Below are 15826 nucleotides of genomic sequence, written 5' to 3'. Positions count from 1 at the left end.
CTTTAATGCACACAAACACACACACACACACACACACACACACTCTCTCTCTCTCTCTCTCTCTCTCTCTCTGTCTCGAGAGACAGAGAGACAGACAGAGGCATAGACAGATGCGTAGACACACACATACACACATACAGACACACATATATACACAGAGGTATAGACACACACACACACACATAAGTAAATGAGAGAGCAATAAGCATTTCCAAGAAACTATAGAAAAAAAGAAAAAAAGCTACAGTTACTTAAGACAAAATAGGACTAAGAAAACAAACAGCAAAAAGAATAACAAAACAATAGCAAAACCACACACGTTTCAACAATATCTTGAAATAGGAATGCCAACAACTCAATAGTTGAGGGACACAAATTAGGTGAATATCTTAAGAAACAAACCATCTTTTTGTCATCTGCACAAATCTCATGTAACTTTCAAAGATGGCCACCACTTTAAGGTGAAAAAAATAGAAAAACCATCCTAAGCCAATGGGAGCAGGAAGCCAGCAGATGCCAATACTATAATACCCCCAAATAGGCTTCAAAGTAACACCCATCAGGAGAGACAAAGGACACTTCATGCTAATCAAAGCAACAATTAGCAAAGGAAATAGTATAATATTAAACATATATGCACCAAACTCTGGTACGCCACATTTCATAAAGCATACACTTGGGCTGAAATATACAGAATAACTCCAACGCTATAAGAATGGGTGATTTTAATACTCCATTTTCTCTAATAATACATAAATGTAGAAAAGTTTAAAGTTGAGATGGCTTAAAAAGGCATGCACAAGAGAGCATGATGAATGATTAGCCTTCACCAGATTGAGCTCAGTATGACCCCCAAATCTATTATTGTGTCTAAAAGAAAATTACAGAAAGCTGTAAACCATTTGAGTATCCCTTTTCCAAAACCAGACTACTATCAGTTGGTGATAAGGTCATCGTATTCTTCCTGGACCCCTCAAAGCAACCATCTTAAAGTACGTGCAAGGCTGTAGAAAGAAAGGGACACAGCAAACCAATATCTGCTATTTTATCCATCAAGTCCAGTTGTCATAAGTATGCACAACACTTGAAGTTCATTAATATTATGTGAACCCAAGGAAGGCTAAATGCTGACTGTGGCCACCAAAGAGTTCTGTAATTGCTATAGCAGCAAACATAGACAATCTGAAAGGACTTGTGTAAAATTCTTTACACTATTAAACAACGTGTGGCATACCATTGAGGGAACCAGGGCCCTCCTAACAAATGCAGGAACAGCCTAGGAAGTGTAACACTATGAGCAGAAGAAAGTGCAGACCCAGGTTAGCATGAGAATTCTCATGCTTATGAAGGCTAGTTCATCTTAATATTATCCAGACATGACCCAAGTCATAAGTACAAAGAAAATGGCTTTTGTTCACAGGCCTAATTTAAATGCAAGCAATTATTAGCACATCAAACTCATGGTCTGTCTACAGAACAAACCCCCTTTTGGCTCACATTAAGATAAGTCACTAGGTTGCCTTTTGGATCCATCTGCAACTTATCATTTCATTTATGTAAATTATTTGCCTTTTGAATACCTGAGTAGCAACGAACAGAAAACAGCATAGAGCTGTTGTCTATTGAAGGCTCTGATTTCTCACTGGGACACATGGAATGAACATGTGCATAAGGTTTGATGAAAGAATTTTTTTTTAATTTTTCTTATTTTAATTTTATGTGCATGAGTGCTTTGCCTGTATGTGTGCATGTGTACTGCCTGTTGCCTGAAGTCTACAGGTCAGAAGAGCGAGTCTGATGCCCTGGAACTGGAGTTATAGGTGCCGTGAGCTGCCATGTGCGTGCTGGGAACTGAACTTACCTCCTTTCCAAGAGCTGCAAACGTCCCTAATCACTGAAGATTCGGCCCCTTGATGATCAGTCCGTGTTGCTGAATGTGCAACTGTTTTGTCCACATGACTATCTCGGGGAAGGGGTTTAACCCACCAACCTCCACTTCCTGGCTGGAAAAATGAGGATGAGGGCACAAGACAGTTGAAAGAGGAAGTAGGGATTAGATTGAACGGCCTGATTAAGTAAATTTGAAGGAATTTGGCAAAGATGTCTGTAAGCAGCTAGGCCAAATGAAGAACATAATTACTCAGATTCAAGCTGGAATATTTATCCTTTAACAAGAACCGGACCTACAACCTACACTTTTGACAAAACTATAATTTATATATATGTACATATATATATATACATATATACATACATATATATATATATATATATATTTCCTTGAAAAAATACCAGGTTCTCTAAAATACTGGTAGCAAAGAGAGACTGCAGTTGAGTCCAACTATATGTTTGTGTTTATTATGATTTTTTTCCTTTTGGTCTCTCAGATAGAGTCAGCAGATGCATGCCTGATCCTTGCCAATAAGTATTGCGCTGACCCGGATGCAGAAGATGCCTCCAACATCATGAGGTAACTCAAGGGATCAACAGGGAAGGTCTTGGACTGGTCTCCCAATAGCCTGCATGCAACCTTTTCTTTGGGTCTCCAGAGGACTGTCTCTGTGGACTGCCTTTCCTTCATGGACCACAGAGCAATGGCTCCTGTACAGGGATGATAGAGCTGAAGAGAGCATTGACATACAGGGTACCAAAGAGAGTGTAGATATACAGGGTACCACCAATAGGAAGTTCAGACTGAGAAGGTGCCATGCTGATGCTGATAGTGCCTCTTGGGTTTCAGATTCCTAGAGAAAGAACTAAAAAAGGAAAGAGAGCTGCAGGTCTGAGTTAAAATGATATGTTCCCAGGGCTGGGAGCACAGCTCAGTTTGTAAAGGACTTGCTATATAAGTGGAGGGGGTTGATTTTGAACCCCAGAACCAATTTTTTAAGGTGAAGTTCTTTAGCACCCTTGAGTCTAAGGAAGCAGAGACAAGCAGATTCTTGGGACTCACTGGCCAACTTGCCTAACCTAATTAGGTAAGTTGCAGGACACTGAGAGACCAAGGGGTCCACATTTAATGAACAACATTCAGTGCCAACTTCTGCCTCCATGTGGAGTTATACCCTCACATAGAGATACATACCCATAAACCTTAATTTTTTTATAGATTTTTAAAAAAAAATAATATGTTACCTGAAAGGAATTAGACCTAAGATATCTTTACTTGGGATGGTCTTACCTCAAGCAGGTGTTTTGCATCCTGTGGAGATCTTTGCACTAGACTCAGCTAGCAGAGGGGATTGCTGGAACCCTGTGTATAGAGACCAGTCATACTGCCAAGTGTCCCATAATGCATGGCACAGTCCTTATCTAGAAGACTGTCTGACCCAAAGTGCTGATAGCTGAGGAATCCTCATTAGTGCTTCCCTCGTGTGTTTGCATCAAGTTGATCATTACTGCCCTGAAAGCTATTGGTTCGTTAGCTTGTCTCAGATTCCCCAGATGTGTGTTATGCAGTGGTTTTAACATTCATATGAATTTCTGAGATGCTGAATTATATAGATTATTTCTTAATCCTATTTGGATTGAAGTCTCCCCCTCCTCATCTTCCTCTTCTTCCTCCTCCTCCTGCTCCTTTCTTTTAATAGACCATGGTCTGGGGAGAAAACAACCTAGACCGCCACTAGTTTGTACCTGTTCTGCAAATGGGCTGGGCCTCTCAGAGCTTAATTTTAACTCCAACTCTAATGCCTTAAGTTACTCTCACTTCAGATAAAATGTTTTCTTTAGCTATTATTCTTCCCATAGATTTGTCATCATATCCTGTATCTATAAAATCACACACACACACACACACACACACACAAGAAATCCAAACATTTTTCTCTCATTAGCTAAAAATCCTTTTAGAATTTGCCTTTTCTGTGGTATAAATTATGGAAGAGTCCTTTGAGGTAGGGGAGGATGATAAAGAGAATCTCTGGAGAGAGCATGGACCAGGGGAAAGAGTTCGTTCACTTCCACCATATCCCCAGCAACTCTCCCTTAAGAGTGAACAGCTATCCTTTGGACCAGGCATGCTCCAAAGGCTACTTGCAGTTTGCTTCTCTGGGACCCATGGATTTACCTCAAGGTGAGAGTTGAGAAGTTGCCCTTGGGGCTTTACAGTGCTCCTGAGAACTTCCTCTTGGCTTTACCGAGTGTCCACCAGTTACATGCACTGTCCCATCGATGAGGCAGAGGAATTCCTCTCCGCTCAAGTCTTCCCATCAGTGTCTTAGGTCTGGAAGGAGCCATCCGGCATCATCTCTCTTTCCATTCCCATTCCTTCTGCAGTAGGCTTGGTCCCATGTTTTAAGAAAATCCATGTATAATGACTTGGTTTGCATGGGACTTCACACAGGAGTACATCTCCTTCCTGGTCCTCCCTAGAAAGTGATCCCATAAATCCACTTCAGTTTAGAATGTCTCCCTTGTCATTTTCCAAATGGACCAAGCGGCATTTCTACCCTTTGACACATATTCCCCGCCCCCTTTTTATTTAAAGTGATAAAAATGTAGTCCCTCAAGAGACAAGGCTCTATCTCTTTCCATATTGCTAACAAACCAGGAAGATGAAACTCATGGTGTTGACCTCACAGTGAAGTTCCTGGCATATATACTTTATTTCTTCTGTTATGGTGAGAAATAGAAGTGAATAGTTACTTTGAAATGGGCATTGCTCATAATTGGAATATTTTATTCAAACCCTGAGCATGAAGGGGTGATGTGAGCACACATGGGTACCAGGGGGAATTGTGGGATGTCAGGGTATAGAACTCACTGGGTCAGGATCATAACTAAGCTGTCCACTATGGAGAATCAGGAGGAAGACCCAAAAGGGAGTGGGAACCTCAGGGTTAAACGTGGGCTCAGCTTTTCTTTTATTTGTATATTCCTCCTTAGCTTAATGAGACCAATCTGCTGCTTTTGAAATTAAAATGTCAAAGAGGCATTTGAAATGAGCTAATGCAGAAAGCTGCCTGGCGCTGTGGACTGCTCCAAGAGGCTGATAGGCTCAAAAGCCTTGAGTTATACACAGAGGCCAATATGACACACTCTCTCAAAAATAAGAGAGGAAGTCCTTCCAGTGCACAGTGCAGGGAGGGGCTTTCTTGGGGACCGTCTCCCGACTGCTTTGGCTGCAGTTTCCTTAGATGAGGCTGCTGTCTGGTGGCCTTGTTTGTTCCCCACTCCAGTTTTGCAGAAAGGGTGGCAAAGTGAAGAGCTGAGCTCAGTGGGAAGTTTGCGGGGGCGGGGGAGATAATTGTGCTTGCGTTCCTGATGAGGCTTAGGAGGTGGGCCGTTCACTGGAATTTCATTCTTTAGCCTTCCTTGTCACAGAAGGAAATGTACAATGTCACCTCTGACAGGGTTGGTAATGACAAAAGCCATAACTTACACGTGGAGAGAGGGCTTTTAATGATTTCAAAGCATTTTAACATCTGGCTTCACATTTGTCCCTCATACCAAGCCTGTGAAGTAAACAATGCAGGTACCGTTGCCCCCCATGTCCAGATGAGAAGACAGGAACAGAGAGCCAGGGTATTTCCGGAGGGTCACCCAGTTCATTAGCACAATAGCTGTGCTGGAAACCAGGTGTTTCCATTTCTGGGCTCCTTACATCTTCCCTGTGCTGGTGTGATTGACAGGAGAAGTGGTGCCAGGGAAGGTTGGCTGGTGGGGTCATCCAGGCTCAGTAAAGGTCTGAGGGCAACAAGAGGGGATTTCCCACCAGATCACCATCTCTGTAGGGTGCTAATGGTTAACTTGAACCAGTGGTCAAGTCAGCATTATGCTGTGGAAGGCAGAGTCCTTGATCGTATTCCAAGAGAACTGCTTAAAAAGTCATATTATGAGAATGTCCAAAGGATTTGTGATAATCAGAGCCATTTGTCAGGTGGCCTGTTTGAGTTGTCAACATTGTCTCAAGTTGTTAACCAGAAGCTGGGTGCTGGGAGACTGTAGATCCCCAGAGGCTTAAGGTCTAGGCTTGCATTACCTGTCTCTAAGCATCAACAGCACCCATCTCCAGTCCATTCAAGCTCCAACTCCATTTCCCAGGCAACACAGGAGTCCCTTGTGTTTGTGTGTTTGTTTTTAAGGCAGAGTTTCATGGAGCCCAGGCTAGCTTTGAACTTGCTCTTTCTTGTCAAGTCTGGCCTTAGAGTCCTGATCATCTATTTCCATCATCACGTGGTATGGTTACAGGGTCCATTACTACTTTTGCCTAACTCTGGTATTTGAAGTCTCTGGAGTATATGCCAGTGACTGCCTTGCCATTTCTTTTTTATGCTACTAATAGGTACAGTGAGGAGAACACTTTTCTCCCTGGGCTGGTACCCAAAGTCCCCTGGATGGCCCTGGTTGCTACCTTAGTTGCAGTCACCTAGTTAACTGAATCTTCCATCACACTCCAGGTTACAGAGCCTGCTTCAGGTCTGGTTCTCTCTCTCTCTCTCTTTCAGAGTGATCTCCATCAAAAACTACCACCCAAAGATCAGGATCATCACTCAGATGCTGCAGTATCACAACAAGGTAGGTGCTGAGACTCTTCCAGACCTGAAGGCATCCCCAGAGCTTGGGTCCCGACACCTTCTCCCTCTCCACACAGCCTCACATACACATACTCACATAAGTGCATACATACACATGCCCTGAGGCAGAAAAGCCATAGTTAAAATGTCCCATCTCCCTAGGATAGCTCTTCAGAGAAAGCAGCTTGCTTTTTGTTTTGTTTTGCTTTCTTTTGTTTTGCTTTTGTTTTGTTTTGTTTTGTTTTGTTTTGCTTTGCTTTGCTTTGTTTTCGTGGTGGGTTATTGGGAGGAAGTTCCTTTGTTGCCCTCTTGTGCTAATTCATTCTTTCATTGAACCCTGTGGCTCAGAAATATTGATATGTTCTTAGATCCTGTCCAGACCTAAATTCCAACAACTTGCGTTTCTATGTCCTGCAGTCATTCAGTCAATAGCTATTGAATACCTACTCTATAATTAACACTCCTCCTGCTACTCAAAGGGTAGGATAACTAACTGTGAAGATAAAAATCTGATTTTGTGTCCTTAGAGACCGATCAAGGAAGGTGTAGAGACTTTACCAGAGAATCGAAGGACTTCTCTATGTGTGACCAGGCACACATGAAGGAACATAGTATAAGTTGGGTAGAGAAAGCAGAATGTGACATCATCCTCAAATTCACAATGGGAATCTTTCCAGTTATACTTAGGGAGGTAGTAGTTTATCCAAAGATTATACTTAAAAAATCTCCCCAGTGTTACAGCTTCTAGTGAGAGCTGGTTAGAAAGAACATGAACATGAGAGTTAGTATTGCTGTCCTGTAGTTTCCTCTCACTAAATCAGAGGTGAAGGTCTCTTATCCAAAGGCAGCACTCCTTCACCTGGCTTGTGGTTGAGCTCTCTAGACAGCTTTGGAGGAAGGAAAATGGCGTCTTGTTCTACTTGATACAATACCAGTTGTCTTCTTAATGGAGCTTAGAGACTGGAGGTTTCTCAGTACCTGGGGCCAGGTGTCCTGACTGAACAGAAATAACTCCCTGCAGGTTTATGTGTGACAGCATGCCCCATCTTATAGGCCATATTCTGTGCAAAACAAGCCATCAGGTGACCCAGAGAAAACCCCACTCTGCCAAATGCCACCAGCACCATTCCATTATTTCTTAATTGCTGGCAAGTGCTGGCCCATTTTGCTGTGTGGAGGCCCATCAGAGGCCATTGCTGAGTGGGTCCTGCTGTCAGCAACTGGCCCACTGCTTGGAACTGCTGCCCAGTGCCGACCATTGCCCAGCCCTCGGCAGGTGGCTCTATTGGAAATTCTGTTACTCTCCAGCCAGTGGGTTTGGTGGTGGGCACTGAAGGTGAATCTCCTGTTTGTCCCTGAAAACTCAAGGATAGGATAAAGGAGTTCTCAGTAATTCACAGGCATCAACCTGGAGAAGTTCTTGACTGAAGTCTCTGTAGGTGGAGGTGGATTTTATTAGTGAGGCTGTGACTGGTGACAGCTCCTGCTGCAAGGAACACTCCTTCTTTCATTTGTGACTTGAAATCTCATTTAGTGTGGGAGTGCTTTAAGCGATTGTTTAGATTTTTGGCTGAATTTAGACTGAATAGGAAAATTAATGTTGTATGTTTAGAAAGAGATGTCAGTTCCTTTTATTCTCTTTCCAACGTGTGCTGATGTAGCATCTTCAAGAAATTAAGGAGTATTTCAGCTGTGTAGTTCTTGTCAAACTGGAAGCAACATGACTAGCCTCAGAGCCAGATGGTACCTGGTCGGTATTCACATGACTACAGCCGCCCAAATATCTTGGACAGAATCTCCAATCCATCCATTTAGATACTGTGATGCAGACATCAACAGACCCAGGAGTATTTCCTTAAAAGGCATCTCATTTAGAACCACCCCACTCTACTTAGGTCTCTGGTCAGGTAAGGTCATTTTCAGAGCACTGTTAGATTAGTGAGGATATGGGAATAGAGTAACTTCGAGACAGGGCAGTTTTCTCTCTTTCTGCATCTCCCTTTTAAAGGGAGAATTCCTCTTGCCTTTATTTTTCAGATCATTCTTAGATTTTTGAGTAGATAGTTCTTCCCCCCCGCTTCATTACTTTGAATTTTCCTAAGGGCCTCCCACCCACCTTTCCCACACACTCTTCTTCTTTTTCAACTTTTTCTTCTTGTGGCCTTTTCTCTGTGCCCATCTGAGAAACACATAGAATGCCACCCATTTATACACGTGCTTGGGAAAGACCTGGTGTGTGTGTGTGTGTGTGTGTGTGTGTGTGTGTGTGTGTGTGTGTGAAAACTATGCCACCAGGAGTATATTCTGGAGGGTGTAATTGCTCCCACAGTTAGACACAAGGCTTGAAATAAAAACACTGTCAAATCCCTGTGATGTAATGAGGGTGATATTCTAGAGCCCAGAGGGATGCAGGGAAACTGCTGGCCTTGAGTTTGTCATCATAACAATTGCAGACATTTGAGTCCTGTTTTATGGTTTTAAAAGAGCTTTGACATCCATTATCTCATTTAGTCCTCATTGGGCCATCTGTGCATTTTAGCATCCCAGTGTAACTTCAGACTAGCAGGAGTCAAAGCTCTATTCTAGGCCTATCAACTCTGGTAAGCACAAATCAAGGTCACTCAGCAGCCAGCAGGCTAGGACAGTATAGCCAACTGCTACCTTCTATGTGAATGGGACAGTAGCCCACAGAACTAAACTTGGGTTCCTGGGGGAAGGATAGTATTCTCCAAAATGGATCTCTTTACAGTGGCTAAATTTCACAGAGAGAACTTTCAAACCCTGGGCATCTCTGAGTGCGGAGGGAAGAGGTACATGGTTCAGAGCTCTCCAGACACGGGATGGTGATGTGACGCTGGTAAAGGTGCTCATTCTAAAAACTCACCTGTTCATGCAGCTCTCATTTCCCCCAAAGCACTCTAATCAAAGAGGCTCTTGTCTCTGATTTGGAAACTAAGCCCCAGTACAGATGCTAGTTCTTTGAGCATCCTTGTTGCCTATGATGGCATTTGGGACACAGCCGTGTTAACCAGTTCCTTTGTAACTTTCCTGTATCTGTGGTGAAACACTCTGACAAAAGTCCCTTCATGAAGGTGGGTTTCGTTTCAGCTCACAGCTCAAGGCTCCATCTATCATAGTGGGGAAGTCAAACTACCGAGAGTGTGAAGTAGCTGGTCATGTCATATTACACAGATCAGATCCCATTATCCACTTATACAGACCAGGATTCCAGCCAGGGAATGGCACCACCCACAGTGGGTGGGGGTTCCAACCTTAATTAATAGAATAAAGATAATCCTTCACAGCCATGGCCGGAAGCCTGTCTCCTGGATGATTCCAGATTCTGTCAGATTGGTAGCACAAATCTTCATGGGCAACTTTCTGTCACTCTTCCAAATGTATGCCATAAAACTTTTGGAGGCTGTGGGCCTTGATGGGTTGGCCTTGTTTAGTTATGCTTGTGATGAGGCAACTCACCATTCTGGGAGAGATTGATAGAAAGCACTGGATTGATTCCTATCCATCAGACCAAACAGATAGGGCTGATTGGTGCCCTGTTAGCCTCTTACAAGGCAATGCTCTCAATGACCCAAAGAGTTTTTATTAAATTCTACCTCCCAAAGGCTCCACTTGCTCCTAAGAGAGTATCACCCCAGGGATGAAGCTCTTAGTGGACATTGACGGGAGATGCAGAATACAGAGTACTGTTGCTGTTCCATCCTTAGACTTTGTCATTTTTCACAGTATTTCTCCAAGGCTGAATATATAGCAAGAGAGAGAAATGTGACCAGAATTCATTTCTTCTGCCTTCCTGAAGCAGCACATTTTCATAGCTCTTCTCCATGAAATGGAGGATGATCCGCCAGCATAAATGGAGTGAGGGTGTGGTTAATGTTGGACCTAATTTTTCTCTTTGCCAAGCTAGAAAGAATTTGCCTCTGGATTCCTGGGTAGAAATGCTGAGGGTTTTTTTTTTTTTACCAGAGCCAATTTCCCTCAAATAAAAGAGGATGAAGTTTCCAAAAACAAAAAAATTAGAGTTCCTGGGTCAATATCCACTCTTGGCTTCCCGCACATAGCCTTCCCTCTTGGTCATTGGCACTTCATCCCTGCTCCCTGCCACCGCATGACTGGAGAAAATACAATGGCAATGAGAGGAGACATAAGAAGCTTATAATGAGTATGACTTTCCACATGGGGCCCAAGGGACCCAAGGGACATAAGGGACCCACGGCTTACATGTCAGAACTACATATTTTGGAAGGCATGGGGATAGGACAGACTGTGTTCAAGGTTGTCATAGTTTCTTTGAAAATGGCATGGAGGCTATGTGGTGTCTTTGTAGAGACCAGACCACCCAAATCTCTTGTTTATTACTTGGATGTAATTGATCATTCTTCTCATAAGAGTATTCTCCACATAGATGAATGTCTTTTATACTATGCCAAGGAAGTAAAATGAAAAAGCTGACGTCGTAAGCCAGGGAAGAATAGGGAAAGTAATGAGAGAGAGGGTGGGGCTATCTGTTGACATTCAGTGTGTGATATGCAGAAGACCCTCTGGTACTCAGCTCCACACAAATCACACTCTCTCTGGCCCACACACAGGCCGATTTTACTCGGGTTAGGGAACAAGCAGTCATTCTTCCATCAGTGACCACTGCTGGCTTGGTTTGGAGACTGTCACAGAGGTGGATTTTGCAAGCAGGCATTTCATAAGACTGGGGTTTCTCCAAGCAGAGCAAAGAGGTCTGGGCTCTGCTCTTTGTTTCTGCAATGTAGTCATTCATCCTTTTATTGCAACTGGCTTCTGTTGTTCCAAAAGTGAAGGAAAGACTCTTTTGCTGCTCCAGTTTGCTGCTATGTGGGGAGAAATAATTTCAGAGCTATAGACTCCTGGATTATACAGGTACTTAGAAAGACTCTGGGTCAACTTCTTCTGTAAAGCATGATTTATTATAGCATTTTGGAAAAATGCTAAGTCTTAGCCATAAAGTAGTATTCTCTATTTATTAGACATATTTCATCCATAGAAAGTTCCTTTGTCAGACAAGCCAAACCCCTTTGCTTCCTTTTAATATATATCAGGAAAGTCCTAGATGTGAAGCTAATCATGACATAGCAGGACTTGAGGCATCCAGATGTGATGACCAGCCTATGTCCCCAAGGATGTCCCTCTGTATCTTGAGCATTTCTGGATTGTTTTACTGTTTCTCAAGAGATCTTTTCCAGAACACTTATCTCCTCTTGTCCTCCTCATTGCTCTCTGGCCATTATTCAATTGGTCACTTTGCTCTTCAAGTTTGACTGTTAAAACTGGATCAAATCCTGTGGAATGAACATGGCCTATTCTTATAGAATAAAGAGTCGTTTCCCTTTGCTCTGGAGACTATAACAAGCAAGCTTTGGCTTTCTGTGTCTTGTATCCCATGGCCTCTAATAGAGGTTTGAGTTAACTATACACTTAACTGCTGCGCCCTGCTCTCTCCTTCTCTCTCTCTCTCTCTCTCTCTCTCTCTCTCTCTCTCTCTCTCTCTCTCTCTCTCATACACTCTCTTAGATCCATCTTCTTGTTTCAAACCTATATAGTCAATATTTTTGAATGTAAGTGTTGACCCTGACATCTAGATCTTCTAACTCTCTTCTCTTATTATTGTTATTTGTAAATCCCCAAACACTAGAGAACTTCCCGAATTTCAGTTTTTTCCCTCACTCTGCCATGTACAACTCTCCACTGCATGCCACTGGCAAATAATTGTGTGAGCACACCTCAGGGCCTGGGAGTTGGGCTCTGACCTAATTTTGCCATAAGAGAGTCCATCTGAGAGAGATTGTAGGATGTCTTTATCTTTGCTGCACAGTGGCCTCCAGGGAAGCAGCATTTCCTCTCACATGTAGAGGTACAGGTTCTCCAACTCTACCCCAGATCTACTCAGTTAGAAACTTAGGATGGTGGGGGCTAGCAACCTGTAGTTTTTGTACACATTGCAGGGTATGCAGAAACCCACTCAAGTTTGGGACATCCCTAATCTAGATTATTGAGAAGGCAGGAAAAAAATGCAAGAGCACACAGACACACAGGCATCTGGCAATCTGAGATACTTGAGAGCCACTTTAAAAACAAGCTAACTTGACTTCTTAATGCTGGGGGCTGGTGTGTCTCACAAGAGAAAAATCCCCTCTGGGGTGAATCTGGCTAAACAGCAAACTTGAGAGGAGGATGTGGGCCTGGTGAGTGTAGAAGCAATGTTGCCAAGAAGCCCAAGTCTGATGAACCAGAAGAATAGAACAGTCCTTAGACCCAGGAAGAGGGAAGAAAGGAAAAGTTTGGATGACCCGGTGTTTTTGGACTATGCAGCAATTCCAAGAAGAGATTTCAGACACTCAGACATGGAGCAGAACAGGGTCTCATACCTCTTGTTATTCCCACAGGCCCATCTGCTCAACATCCCCAGCTGGAACTGGAAAGAGGGTGATGACGCAATATGCCTTGCAGAGCTCAAGTTGGGTTTCATAGCCCAGAGCTGTCTGGCTCAAGGCCTCTCCACAATGCTTGCCAATCTCTTCTCTATGAGGTCATTCATAAAGGTAACGTCTTGTCTTATTAGAGCACATTAGCCTAGGATTCCATTTGTCGTGGGGTTGAGTACAGCACAGCTTAAACTCAAAACAGAACGACGGGCTTTAACTTCTCTGGTTGAGAAGAAATTCCTTGTTACAGATTTGGGAAAGAGGCCAGCTCCTTTCAAAATTATGTTTTTATTTTTATTTGGCACATCCGTGGCCATTAAATGATTGTTCAAAGCACAATCCTCTCTCTCTCTCTCTTTTTTTTTAGATAAACCACATGTTTATCTATCAACAAAGCCTCCGCTGTTAAAACAAAAATATGATTTATATACATTCCATATGGCACCAGAGTGCCTAAAGAAAAGAATTATCATTTTCCTCTTTTATATCAAGTGGCTGGTGGACCTCTCACTGTGTGGATAAATGCAGACCATGTGTTTGTGCCGAAGCCCAAACCCCAACAACATAATTCATTTATTTACTTCTGCACAATCAAGGAGGCCAGTAAGGCTGACATGCCGTGGCTATTTGAATGGAGAAAGAAAAGATGAACTGAGTCTTTACCCCAAGAGACGTGCAGTCTGGATGTGTTCATCTCCATGTCAGAGCTCTCTGGGCAGCCACTCCCAGTCTCCAGATGGCTGCTGGACCAACTAGTAGGGGGAAGAGAATGAACCTATCCAGTTCTCTAGGACCCAGGGCCTTGAGTGCCTCTGCATCTAGGTACCTGACCAAGCAAATTTTCTGGAGTGTGGGTTTAGGCAGTCAAGGTGGCATACTACATTGGTGAATTGTGTTACTTAGAGCTAGAATGTGACTGTTAGATCTTTACTTTTGTATCAATGCCATTGGCATTGCTTAACCAATAGTAATTGGCACTGTAGTTCTCATAGTATGACTTAGAGAATAACTCCTGTTGGACCCTGCTTGTCATCTTTGTAGCAGCGTTCATAGTGAACGACAACTTGATTGAAAATACATTCTCTCATGCTTACTCCGTGCCCATAGTCCTCAGCTCAACAGAACTTCAAGTTCAAACGCAGTTACAAATAAAGTTACTGCGTGCCTCTAGATGTCTTCTTTAATCCAGTCTCTTTGTGTCCTGCATAGATGAAACTGAATGCAGGCGAAATGGGAGTCACAGGGAGGTCTGTGTGGCTGTGTTTAGCGATGGGACACCAAAGCCAGATGTAGCCATGTGTCTCCCAGGACTTGTCTGTTCAATCCAAGGAGGCCAGACCTAGGATAACGAACTGTCACCAGGAGAACCGCGCTGGCTCTTTCTGTGGAGCCCTGGTGGTTTTCTTCCAGCAGAGGTTTGCTCACAGGACCCAGCACATGGTCAGAGGGACTGGATTCTGCCTTCCTTGTGTTGATGTGACATGGGCCTTGGCAGAGCCCCACCACAGATGGGGCCACTTGACATGCGTATGTTTTGATTTTGTGGTGCCTGCATGGTAACTAGATCTGCCTGTCAAGAAAATTAATAAAATGGATATGACACTGATTCTACAGTGTTATTACCAGCAGGGACAACTTCTGCCTGACTTTCCTCAGGACCCTGACAGGCCTCACCTCTAAAGCCAAGGACGTTCCTTCCAGCTCCGCTAATCCCATTGCCAAGTTACTATTTAGGAAGAGCCTGTGGGAGAGGCTGAACTGGGCCCTGGTATAAGTGGAAACACATTTGCCTCCCAGGGTTACATGACTGCATTATTTCTGTCCAGGGCCAGCTCTTCCATGTTTGGAGGCAGCTTTTTGGATATGACCTTTTGACATGGAGGTGGTCTTTCGTTAGACTTTGCCAAAGGCATAGCCTACAATAACATGCCTTCCTTTCCTATATTTTAACATTTGGAGTAGGGCCAGTCTTATTTGATGCATTCACCATTCTCTGTTGTCATGTGTGTATGCCTCTCCCTCAGTCCTAGAACCACCCGAGGACCTGGGGAAAATCATACTCCTTCGTGTGTTTTCTATATTATTGCAAAGCGTTTGCATGTTTTTGTTTGGGATGAGTGTAGGTGGAGAAGAGAATATGTAAATGGATTCTTGTTTACAGAAATCACTTCCTTCCCCAATACCCCCACATCCTGTGGTAGAGAACTCCTCAACACTTCCACACGACCCGGTTTTGGCAGCACTTTATCCTTTGGGACCACTTAGAGTTTCTAGAAGCCAAAGGGAGATGTGGATTCGCCTTCTCCCTTGCTCTGGGCAGGTTGTGTTTGTTTCCTAGTTCTACAGGAAATATTATACTTTGCTTCTGCTAAAGGAGTAAGATAAACAAGACTCTAACCATGTAGAAGTGTCACAGGCAGAAGCGCCGCAGTTATCATAGGAGCCTGTTATTATGTATGGGACCAAAAGTCCAAGACCAAAACTAAAGATAGTAAGGTTTAGCAGAAGAAAGGGATACGACTGGAATATAGGATACACAAACAGGGCCTAGATTGAAGATGAGAAAAAAATACATGTGAATAATTGCTTTTCCCTGTACCAGTCACTCTCAAGGACCTGAACCTAGGGGCCCCATAACCCATTACCTTCTAAAACCTCGTCCTCATTTAGATATGTCACCTCTGAATTGACCTGAATAGTTTGGAATTTACCTTTTTAGGAGCGATGGATTCTATGGCTTTGGTTATTACTGTAGACATTTTTGGCTTTTTGTTTCCCCCCTCATGGCTGTTAATCCTTAATCCAGTCCATTTATGCATCAGTGTGTTTCCCCTACTG

At 43.3% G+C, this 15826-nt stretch overlaps 1 protein-coding gene across 55 annotated transcripts in view; it reads left to right on the top strand.

The window, feature by feature from the left end:
• The window catches only part of Kcnma1 (potassium large conductance calcium-activated channel, subfamily M, alpha member 1), a 712823-nt gene that overhangs the window by 497467 nt on the left and 199530 nt on the right, over nt 1-15826 (top strand). For 54 of the 55 annotated variants that reach the window (XM_017315884.2, XM_017315873.2, XM_017315871.2 and 51 more), the window contains 3 exons: nt 2388-2470; nt 6450-6519; nt 12950-13105. In XM_017315884.2, the coding sequence (XP_017171373.1) occupies nt 2388-2470; nt 6450-6519; nt 12950-13105 (309 nt within the window). The remainder of the gene's footprint in view (nt 1-2387; nt 2471-6449; nt 6520-12949; nt 13106-15826) is intronic. The other variant, NM_001253373.1, reaches the window with a different exon arrangement.

Source organism: Mus musculus, chromosome 14 (genome assembly GCF_000001635.26).
Source record: "Mus musculus strain C57BL/6J chromosome 14, GRCm38.p6 C57BL/6J".
Lineage (NCBI taxonomy): Eukaryota > Metazoa > Chordata > Mammalia > Rodentia > Muridae > Mus > Mus musculus.
Note: the sequence above shows the minus strand (reverse complement) of the source record. Positions and strands in the feature narration are given on the sequence as shown.